This window comes from Orycteropus afer, unplaced genomic scaffold (assembly GCF_000298275.1).
Source record: "Orycteropus afer afer isolate SDZICR_OR568_19922 unplaced genomic scaffold, OryAfe1.0 scaffold00188, whole genome shotgun sequence".
Taxonomy (NCBI): domain Eukaryota; kingdom Metazoa; phylum Chordata; class Mammalia; order Tubulidentata; family Orycteropodidae; genus Orycteropus; species Orycteropus afer.
In genome coordinates, this window is record NW_006921775.1 from 6118019 (window position 1) to 6130060 (window position 12042).

General features: G+C 38.2%; 1 protein-coding gene across 1 annotated transcript in view; it reads right to left on the minus strand.

The window, feature by feature from the left end:
• The window catches only part of TFDP2 (transcription factor Dp-2), a 135821-nt gene that overhangs the window by 14435 nt on the left and 109344 nt on the right, over positions 1-12042 (minus strand). The window contains exons 6-7 of the mRNA XM_007947535.2: positions 8014-8160; positions 3999-4067 (exon numbers count right to left, since the gene is read on the minus strand). Of these exons, the coding sequence (XP_007945726.2) occupies positions 3999-4067; positions 8014-8160 (216 nt within the window). The remainder of the gene's footprint in view (positions 1-3998; positions 4068-8013; positions 8161-12042) is intronic.

Sequence of the window (12042 nt, forward strand, 5' to 3'; positions counted from 1 at the left end):
CTTCCTTTCTACTAAAATAAACCTCTCGGGAGCTGCTTCCATACTCTGTGGCTAGTGCCCAGGGAGACCTCAATACATAGGGGACATTACAGTCCTTATATATAGTCCTCATGTATTTACAAGTCACTGGTCAATATTATTGTACACTTAATAGCATCAAAGTTTTTTCAGGTGAAGACAGCACTAAAGATGTATGTTATTTTCATAGTAAAAAGAAAAATCACCTCCCACTTATTTTGGACTGATGTCCTTATTTGTTGACCTTTGATTGGCTTCCTGCAGCCTTTTGTTCTTTTAACATCTATTCCAAAAATAGAACAACAGTTTCAGGTGTGTTTAGACACTCACTACTATGTATCAGGAGTTCTGGAGAACTGGTGGCACAATGACTAAGTACTCAGCTGCCAGCTGGAAGTTGGCAGTTCAAACCAAAAGCTGCTCCTCGGGAGAAAAGACCTGGCAATCTGCTCTCATAAAGATTACAACCCGGGAAACCCTAGAAACCCTATGGGGCAGTTATAGGGTTGCTATGAGTCAGAATAAGGAGCCTGGTGGCATAGTACCTAAGGCATTTGGCTGCTAACCGGAAGGCTGGCAGTCAAACCCACCAACCACTCTCTCTGCAGAAGGATGACTGAGCAATCTACTTCCGTAAAGATTTACTACCTTGGAAACCCAAAGGGGGTCACTATGAGTTGGAATCGACTCGATGGCAGTGTTTGTTTTTTGGTTTGGTGTGAGTCAGAATCATTTTGATGGCACACAACAGCAACAACAACAGGAATGAATAAGCTGTATGCCTACCGGAAGACGAGAAGTTTTTTCAATTATAATTTGAGTTTCATTTTAATATCTATATGTTGACAGATAGGTTTCCTCTGGGTTGAAATCTTTTATAAGTATTTGGTTTGAGGGACAGCAAAGGAAAAGAAATTCACAACTTCAGAAACAAACACAATGTTCATTGTACAGAATGAGGAATACAGATAAGCAGAGAAAAATGTTCAACTTCATTCTTTGTGCTAAGCATCTAGAGACACGAAAGCCCCACATCTACAGGGTCATCATCTCCAGCACTATCCTTCCTGATAAACAGACACACTAATGGGCTGATTTTCTAAATGACATTTTAATATTTTTAAAATGACAAAAATCAATATTCTATGAAGGTGTTGAGAAAATTCCAGGAGTGGAGATAACTGTGCAGGGACAGGGGCAACAGAAGCAGCTGAGGGAAAGTGGCAGCGGAAGAGTCAGAGCAAGAACCTGGCAGGGCAGGTCTTTCTGAAGACAAACTCCACCCGGGGGGCACAGGAATAACCCATCAGCATTCAACTTTTTTGGTAAGCTACAGACTACTCTCTTCAAACAAAATCTTATTTGGAAATCCAATATGGAAAATACATAAAATGCCTCATGTAGGTGCCATAGTGCTCAGTGTGAAAGTCAGACACAGGACACAGGAAGAAAGAACTGGCTTAATTGGCATCAAACATCATTTCTGGGCTTCCTGTGTTTGGACCGTCACTGCTTTATCTGCTCCTACTCCTTTGCCCCTGTTTCCTTTCTTGCTTTTTACTCTCCAATCATCTATGGTTCTTTGTAAGGGCTTCACTGTCTTTTCTCACCTCTCTGATTTACACATGAAAGTGAAAAAAAAAAAAAAAAAAAAAGATACAAATATAAGCAAACAGAAAGTGAAAAACAAACATATCTGGAATATTTATGAATACTCAACATATTTTGTTCATCAGACAAAGTGACTACTGAAGGGGAAAACTGGTAAAAGATTTGTCAATTTATTACTACTTTTTCTTTAAATTGTGTTGCAACATGGGTATAGGGACGGATAGATGGGTGAACAAGCTAAACAATTATGTATGTCTAAATGGAGAGTGTATCCAAGATCATATACAGGGTTGGCAGACAATGGGCCTCTCGAAGAGTATGAAGGGATGGACACTGGGAGGAGGTAACTATGGGGAGGAAGTGGGAGGGGAGCTGCTGCATTGTAAATTTTGGTCAATGACATGAGACAAAGTATATGTGAACTGCTGTATGAAAAGTGAATTTACTCTGTAAATCTTCACCCACAAATCCTAAAAAAAAAAAAAAAAAATTGTGTTGCAGGTGAAAGTTTACACAGCTAATTAGGTTCTCCTCTAACAATTTTTATGCAGATAGTTCCATGCCATTAGTTATAGTTTTCACAATTTGTCTGCATTCTCATTACTTCCACTCAGTTTGTCCTGCTTCCATTGATCTAGCTTCCCTTCCCTTCCTCACCTTCTCACCTTTGATGCTGGGTAAACATTGGCCATTTGGTCTCATGTAATTCATTGTTTAAGGGAGCACATTACTCATGAGTGCTACTATTTGTTTCTTTTATAAGCCAATCTATTATGTGGCTGAAAGGTGACCTACAGAAATAGCTTCAATTCTACTTTAAAAAGTTATCTTAGGGTGATAGTCTCAGGGGTTCTTCTAATCTCTAGTAGTCTAAAAGGTCTGACCTATTTTAGGAATCTGAGTTTGGTTCTGCTTTTCTTCCATTCTGTTTGGGACCTTCTATGGTGTCCCTGGACAGAATGGTCAGTAGTGGTGGCTGGGTACCATCTGGTTATCCAGGTCAGAAGCAGCTGTGGTCTGCATGGGCTGTTAGTACTATGGGTTAGTTTCTTCCTTGAGCCTTTGATTTCCTTCATTCTTTTGTGCTCCATATGAGCACAGATCAATAGAACCCTAGATGGCTGGTCACAAGCTTCTAAGAGCCCAGATGCTTCACACCAAACTAGGATGTACAACATTACCTTTGTGAACCATGTTATGCCAATTGACTAAGTTGTTCCCAAAGACCATGGTCCCATGCTTTTTAACCCTATAAACCAATCCTGCAAGTTGTTTACATATGTCTAGGAATACTATCTGTATTTCTGAAGAGTTGGATCACACCAAAAATTAAATAGGACCTAGATTTGTTCAAACCAAACTGGATTTTATAGTTATAAAATGTTTTTTACATAAAGACATTTTGCTGAGAAAATCAAAAGCATAAAGGTTCTGGCTCATTTTACAAAGTTTATCTGATTGAACTGAAAATGGCCCAATTGTACTGCTCAGAGTGAATCTTTTTACCAACTACAATTACCAAAAATAGAAATAGTCCAACTACCCTGTGATCTCACCTCACATGATTTTATACAAGAGCCCTATTATATATTTTTAAAAAATCATCCAAAGTCTAGGCAGTTCTCCAAAAAGTATAAATATAGAAATCTTCATTAAACTAAAAATTTATTTTTCTTAAATGGACTTTAAGTTTTGGTATTTCTACAATGATTATCGAATAATGTCATGTCATTCTGTCATTAACAGATACTTTTCAAGGGAAATAGGTATTACAGGTGGATTTGATTACTCAAAGCACCTAAATTTTAAATGGCTTTACTACATCATGAGGGAGCTCTGGTAGCATAGTGGCTAAGACACTTGCCTGCTAACCAGACGGCTGGCAGTTCAAACCCACCAGCCACTCCTCGGAAGGAAGGTTGGGCAATCCTACTTCCACAGTGATACTGCCTCGGAAACCCAAGGAGGGGTCGCTATGAGTCGGGTTTGACTTGACGGCACATAACAACAACAACAACAACAACATCATGATATTCCAAATCAGGACTGAAATAAGCAAAAAGATTCTTGACAGTTTATGGTCAGAATAAGAATCGAGTGAGTCACAAGTAGCCTGTTGTATAATATAAGTCACACACAGGGCAAGTGTACTGTGTGGCAGGACCAAGATGAGGGCGAGACGGAACCATTTAAAGGCAGAGTGTGTGGAGGGCAATGTGCTCAGCGGCAGGGGAGCATACCCTGGCGTAGCCCACTAGATACTACTCAGAGGTACCACAGGTAGAAAAGCACGCTGACTCTACAGGCAAATAAGTGACGGAACAGAGTATAGGCAGGGAAGGTGATGAAAAACATCCCAGCATCTTTACCTGCAGGAGAAGTTCTTGTAGTTGAGCCCGCTTCTGCTTTATCCGTTCTATCCGCTTCTGCTTCTCTATCTTTAAAACACAGGTTACAAAATAACAGCATAACTAGAGTGTAAATAAAGTACAGCTCGCTGTTCAGGTCCCTATTCTGAGGCAGCAAGATTTTTCTTTGGATAAACTTAACCCATTTAAAAAATCAACAGAAAAAAAAGTGAGGTAAGCACTACTGTTATCCATTTTGCATGTAGAGAAATGAACATTTAACAGATTCATATAGCTAGTGAGTAGCAATGCCAGGATTTGAAACTAAGCCATCTGGTTTCAGAGACCCTGTTATTAATTACTTTGCTAAATTATTCCTCCAAGAATGAGGCAACATCTCATTTAAGGGGTAGGGGCTAACTAACTCTTAAATGAGCAGAGCTCCTAACCCAGGTGTCTTACATATTCAATACACAACTTTTACTTGTAGTAGGAAACATGCTGTGGGACACATTTCCTAGCTTCAAACAATGCTATTTCCTCAATTTTTCCTAGAAAATAGACATTATGGTCTGAATATCTTTGCAGACATATTCATTATCTCTCTGGGCTGAAGGTCAATGACATCAGAAAAGACTTTTTGCTTATTTACTCCAACAGATGATTTTTTCCTTGCTTCCATGTAGTCTCATCTGCACTAGGAGCTTCTTCTCATTGCTCCTCTAACCACTACTACACTTTAGTCCTAAATTACTTAAGGTTCACTGTTAAATCTGTGTGGTCTTCTAAATTTGCAAAGATACTGTGGGAATTTCCCCCTGCATCTGAAGCTCTGAAAGGCCCAAAAGGTACTACCAGAAGCCAAGTAACTTTTCCTTGGCCCCTACCTGCACTTTATCCCCCACATCCAACCAGGCCTATTCTACCTCTGAAACACCTTTCCAACTTCACTAACACCACCTAATCCCAGACCACCATTGGGTCTCACTGGACTGCATCTAAAGGGTCTTTCTATCTCTTCCCTAGACCACTTTTCTCCTCAGCTTCCTGTTAGTTCAACTTCCAACCCACTAGCAAAGTGATTCTTTAAAACACATCCTATCCCTCCCACTTCCCTGCTTTGTAACTCATCAATAAGCCATTAAAAAACTCCAACCCACTGCTATTGTGTTGATTCTGACTCAAAGTGACTCTGCAGGACAGGGTAGAACTGCCCCAAAGGGTTTCCAAGGCTGGAAATTTTTACAGAAGCAGACTGCCTCATCTTTCTCCTACAATGGGTTCAAAGTGCCAACCTTTTGGTTAGCAGCCCAAGGCTTTCACCACTTCACCACCGGAGTTCCCTCAATTCATCAACAGTTTCTCATTATTTACAGGGAAAGGTCCTCACCGCCAAGCATCTGAAATCTATCCCCTTTCTCCATGCAGGTACTCTGGCCACACAGAGCTGCAGACATGCTCTCTCATGCCTCTGCCTGGAAGGCCCTCCCAGCCGTTAACCACTTGGCAAATTCCTACTCCTCCCTCATGTCTGAGCTTAGGGATTATTTTCTTGTAAAATTCCTCCCTTTTTCAGACAATCTGTACATACTTCTCTCATAGAAGTGATCACATTTTTTTTTTTTTTTTGTAACTTCTTTTATATACTCCTCCATCCAGCTACAATGACAGTTCCTTGGGGTCAGAAATTTTCGTCTGGTATATTCCTTGGCCTGGAGCTCTGGTGCCATAGTGCCTAAGGCATTTGACTGCTAACCAGAAGGTTAGTGGTTCAAACTTACCAGCCACTCCATGGAAGGAACACTGGGCAATCTATTTCCTACAGATTTACTGCCTCGGAAACCCAAAGGGGGTTGCTGTGAGTCGAACTGACTCAATGGCAGTGGGTTTGGTTTTTTTTTTAACTTTTAAAATATTCTTTGGCAAAACACATGATAGAAACTAACACATTTTTGCTTAATTAGACTTCAGTATTAAAGACAATATAACTGGTAAAGTGATCTTCAAATTCCCATGAGAAGAAAGAAAAATGAGAAAAGGAGGATATTCCACTCTAGCAAATGGATAACATTATTCTGTAACTTTTGATTAATATCTGGGTTCTTCCCCGTCTACAAGCATAATACCAAATAAGTTTTGATTTGCTGGGAAAAAGAGACTGAGAAAAACATCAAATCAACCTTACTTATCTTCAAAAACACAGTTTACTCCATTCGTGGTCATGACAAGAAAATTGTCTCAAATCAATTTAGAAATGGTATGTCAGGGTATATACTTATTTAGGGAAGATTCTTCTTTAATGCTTAAAGTTAACAGAATAAAAATCATTTTTGCACATATCATCCCAAAATTCATGTAAGTTGATTGTGATACCTATCCACTGCCATCAAATTGATTCTAATTCATGGTGACCCTATAGGACAAAATAGAACTGCCCCATAGGGTTTCCAAGGCTATGAATCTTTACAGAAGTAGACTGCTTCATCTTCTTCCCATGGAGCAGCTAGTGGTTTTAACCACTGACCTTCTGGTTAGCACCCAAATGTCTTACCCACTATGTCACCAGAGTTCCTTTCCACTGTGATAACCAAAAACCAAACTCACTGCTGTTGACTCGAATCTGACTCATAGTGATCCCTCCTTAGGTTTGGTTTCCAAAGCGTTATCTCTACAGAAGTAGATTGCCTACTCTTCCTTCTGAGGAGTGGTTGGTGGGTTTGAACCTCCAGCCTTCTGGTTAGCAGTCAAATGCCTAAGACACTATGCCAAAATAAAATGCCTTTCAACTGCCAGTGATTCTAGAGTCAAAGATTTGACTTTCACAGTATTAGAAAATTGTATAAGCAAGGCACAAAAAATAAACAGCAAACTTGATCCATTATTTTTTTGATCCATACAGTAAGCATTTCTTCGGTATCATTTATGATACACGATTTACCAAAAAAATTGAGAATGCTCAGAATCAAGTTAGAATAACAAAGATCTTCTTTGAAAACCAGAGAAGACCAAATCTAAATGATACTCATTCATTACAGACTTCTAAGGAAATGTTTTTGAAGATGAGAGAAAAAGCAGAAAAATCTCTATTCCACCCAAAGCTTTAAAAGAAATTCTTTCTCATACTTCTGAATTGACACTAAAATTGCCTTTCCACCACAAATGTAGATCAAATTATCACAGGACAGATGATCTGACTGAACTTCAAGATGTTTCACCTCTCTGAAGAATTACACAAGCATCTGTACTATAAACTGCAATTATTTTTATTTGTTAAGGTCTTCTCAAGAAATATGAGTCTTAAAAACATTATTTTCTAATTAAAAATAAGAATTTATTATAACAAATTCCAAAATGTCTTTAATTAGGAAGAGTATTTAATGAAAAGGTGAATAAAAATATTCTTAGTAATTTTCATTCACCTTTCATGAACGGCTCTTTATTTTCCTCATTTGTTTTACAAGAAAAAAGTCATTTTTTAAAACTCAGAAATTGAGGGCCCATATATGCATAGTTTGGTATGGTATAATACAATAATATAATATTGCTATAGTATATAATGGGAGCTCTGATGGAATAGTGCCTAAGGCATTTGACTGCTAACCAGAAGGCTGGCGGTTCAAACCCACCAGCCACCCCTCAGAAGGAAGATTGGGCAAGGAGATAGTGATACCATCTTGGAAACCCAACGAGGCGTCACTATGAGTCGGATCTGACTCCATGGCAGTGAGTTTGGTTTATAGTATATAATACTCAGAATAAAGAGGTCTGGGTTTTATCCCAGATTTTCTACTATCTGACCTAAGACATAACCTTGGACAAGTCATTTCACTTCTACTTCCCTCCATTTAATCATTTAGAAAATAAACTGCTCAGACTATATAGCTGTAGCTCCTTCCAGTTCTAAAAGTCTCTATAGTTTGTTTAAAAAAATGACATAGTACACACAAAGAATTATTAGTATCATGTGGCTATATTTCTAAATTAAAATGCCTCTGGTGAAAAGTCACGGCTATCTATAAACAGACCACTCACTTACCTCCAGGTTTTGACATTCCTGAGCAGAATTGGTAGGCAGGCCAATCCACTTGATTTCTTTTTTTTCCTTTGAAATTATGTTCATTGCCATTAGCACATTTAAAGCATCATAAACTCTTCGCCTAATATTCTTCTGATCATAAGCCTGCTAAAAATTGTTTTTTATTGAGTGTTAAATTTTAAGGGTTAAGAAATTTGAATCAAAGCAGAATTTTCTTCTAAGTTTGTCAAATAGGCAAGATGATAACATAAGAGAAGAAACATGTTCAAATTACAGAAAACTATTAAATGGCAGCACTTTATGTAAATCATTACACTACAGCTTTGAAAATTAGAAACCAAATACAGTGCCTGAAAATGAATGAATCTAGTGAAAAAAAGAAACAACTGAAATATTTAACAGTAGGAAAAAGAGCAGGCAGCTTATGATATATTACTCAACCAAATTTCATATGGCCATTACAAATGTTTATGAATAGTAACATGAACATTTTTATGATAAAATTTTAAATAAAGTAGGAGATAAATGTATTAACAACATGATTTCAAGTACATTAAAATTCACTGGAAGGAAAAATAGCAATAATTTTTTTTCCTTAAGTGTTTATTATACTTTTACAATAAAAAAAGAATTTCTCACCCAAGTTCTTCAAATTACTATAATAAACTTGGGAGGAAAAATGGAATTAGAAGGTGCTCTGGTGGCAGAGTGCCCTAAGACATCTGACTGCTAACCAGAAGGTTGGCAGTTCAAACCCACCAGCCACTCTGTGGAAGAAAGCCTGGGCAATCTACTTCTATAAAGATTTAATACCTTGGAAACCAAAAGGGGATCGCTATGAGTTGGAATCGACTTGATGGCAGTGTTTTTTTTTTTTTTTTAAATTAACTCTCAAGGTAGGGGTGATACCTAGTGGAAAAAGTTGTATTTATTAATAGTAATAGCAATCAATGTATTATTTAGCATTTACAAGGACCGCTGGTGGGGCAGTGATTAAGCATTTGGTGACTAACTGAAAGGTCCATGGTTCTAAACTACCACCTGTTCTGTGGGAGAAAGACGTGGCAGTCTACTTCTTATAGCCTTGGAACTCTATGAGGAGGTTCTACTCTGTCCTACAGGGTGTCTATGAGTCGAAATCTACTGAAGGCAATGGGTTTGGCTTTGTTTTATATGCTACCCACAAATCTATGTTGTTGTTGTTATGTGCCGTCAAATCAGACCTGACTCATAGCAACCCCTCCCTGGGTTTCCAAGGTGGTATCACTATGGAAGTAGATTGCCTAACCTTCCTTTTGAGGAGTGGCTGGTGGGTTTGAACCACCAGCCTTCTGGTTAGCAGTCAAATGCCTTATGCACTATGCTACCAGATCTATTAGCAGGTAAAATGATTATCCTCATTTTGTGGATAAGGAAACAGTACAAAGAGTACACTAGCAGCTAGCTATCTAATGCATTTAAAGTGGACAGTTTTCTTTTCATTTGCAAAATCAGGTAAAATAACTCCATTTTATACTTCAGTGGTTCAAATGTGAATCAAACATCTCTACCTTTGTGCTACAACAGAATCGCTTCTATCCACAGATGACTCCTGGCTGGCTCCTATCTGTCATGAGGATTATTTGCATGATATAACAGCCATCTACTCCCCAGGGCGATATAAGTTCTAGGTTTAAATAAATCTGGACCATCAAAAGGCTACACAATTGAACTATGTTATTTTGGCCTCAAGAAAAATGTTTCTCACTTCTGCTTCACTATGAAGTTCTTAGGTTTTATGCAAAGCCATTACAAGAAAGAGACATAAGAAATGTTACTACTCTCTACTTCTGGCAATAGAAAAACTGATAATCTGAATCTCTTCCTCTACAAAAGCATTATGAAAATATAATAAATATCTATGTACATACATGTACGGAGTTTCCCCAGGGAATAAAAACTGAAGCTTGCAGGTGAGAGCAGGGAGAGGAAATAACTGGAAGGGGGATGAGGGAAATTTGATGGGATTCTTCTCTATTTTTAAAGGGGTTTGGCCTGTATAGATTTATGCATTTGTCAAAACTCAATGAATGATTCATTTATGATCTGTCCATTTCATTACCTCAAAAGAAAAAAAGCTCACAGACAGATACTGAACTCTAGTAAATGGAGTGATGTACACTTCGTGTGCACGTCTGAACCAAAGTTTTTAGGGATGATGTCTATTATAACTTATTTTAAAATTTATCAAGGAAATAAGATAAGCTGATGGATGGATACACAGACATTGTGATAAAGACAGCAAAAGAAAATGTTACTGAAAGAAGTGGTGGGTATATGGGTGGTCACTGTAAAATTCTTTTAACTTAAAAAAAATTTTATAATAAAATGCTAGGGGAAAAAAAAATGAAGATTAAGTTGACAGAGAAAATGCTCAGGTGTTTGGACCATAGCAACTGCTTCACCAGCAAATGCTAACAGCCCAGCCCTGGACCTAGACAATCAGAATCTGAGTAAAATTTGCACAGTAATGTTTGGGAAGCACTGCTCTAAGACGTTTGCAGATTTCGGTCGCCTACATCCTTGGTTTAATAGCTGTGGGAGCAAAACCTTGGACTGATCTGGTGGGGAGAGAGGAGTTGGACTGGGATCACCATATAAGCCTGTTATTCTCAAAGGGTAAATGCAAAGGAAGGCCAAAGAAATGTATGTCTCTGATTGGGCTCTAAGTGAATGTGGGAACGAGTAGGAACAAAAAGACTTCCTTCTGAATTTGTAAAAACTGTCTTTTCCTCTTGAGGGCTGGACATTTAAATTTCCACTACCTATATGCTCCTGGAGAATATAAACTAAAATATTAACACAGAGTGATGATCTCCTGGTGGGTAATGTCCACCTACTGGCAGAAACTAACATACAGCTTCTTTTGAGGGATATGCCTTCAATCCAAGCTGCCCAGAATTCCTACAGATAAATCCCCACTGAACATGAGGTCAGAATCCTAAACTATAAATGTAAAAATTGGTAAGTCAGTACAAATAAGACTCCGTGAAAGAAACTGTAGCAGCACTGGATAGCCGAGACATTGGACAGTGGGATTAATATATACTGAACAAAAATAACCATGTTAAAATTTTTAGAATAAACAATGGAATGGAAATCATGAGAAATAAATGAGATATATTAAAATAGACCAGAGAGATGTGGAGAAAGAATAGAAATTCTATTAATAATAATAATAAAAAGCTCAGTGAATTAGTTACATAGTAGATTATGCAAAAATAAAGAGAATATAAGTGAACGAAAAGATTAACCAGAAGAAATTACCAGAATGCAGCTGAGAGAAAAACAGATAAACAATATGAAAGAACAGTTAAGAGATAGGAAGGAGAAAATGAGAAGGATTAATGTCTTTCTAATCAGCGTTTCAGAAAGGTGGATCAGGATCTTATCTCTCACCAGACAACTACATCCACCTCCTCATAAGAAATCTTGTTTGTTTAGAGTCTTGAGCTCCCATCTGATTTCTACTCTGTGGTCAATATACATAACTAATGTCACTTCCCTACTCAAATTTCTCAATGGTCCAGATCACTTTTAGGGAAAAAAAACAAAAAAAACCCCACAATGAATTTACAAATCTACTTTATAAACTGACCCTTGTTTATCAACCCAGCTTTACCCCTGGCATACATCATTCCAACAATGCTGACTAAACTTCCAACTCCCAAAACATACTTGAGTTTCTCACACTTATGCTCTAAACAACTTTTCTCTTGCTCTGTCTGGAAAAATCAAACTGATCCTCCAAGTTTTTGCTCACATGCCATCTGCTTTTTCCCTAGCAGAACTCAGGTGTTCTTTGTCATATGGCCCTCCTATACCCTGAATGGGAGCTCTGGTAGCATAGTGGCTAAGACACTACTTGCCTGCTAACCAGACAGCTGGCGGTTCAACCCCACCAGCCATTCCTCGGAAGGAAGGTTGGGCAATCCTACTTCCGTAGTGATACTGCCTCGGAAACCCAAGGAGGGGTCGCTATGAGTCGGG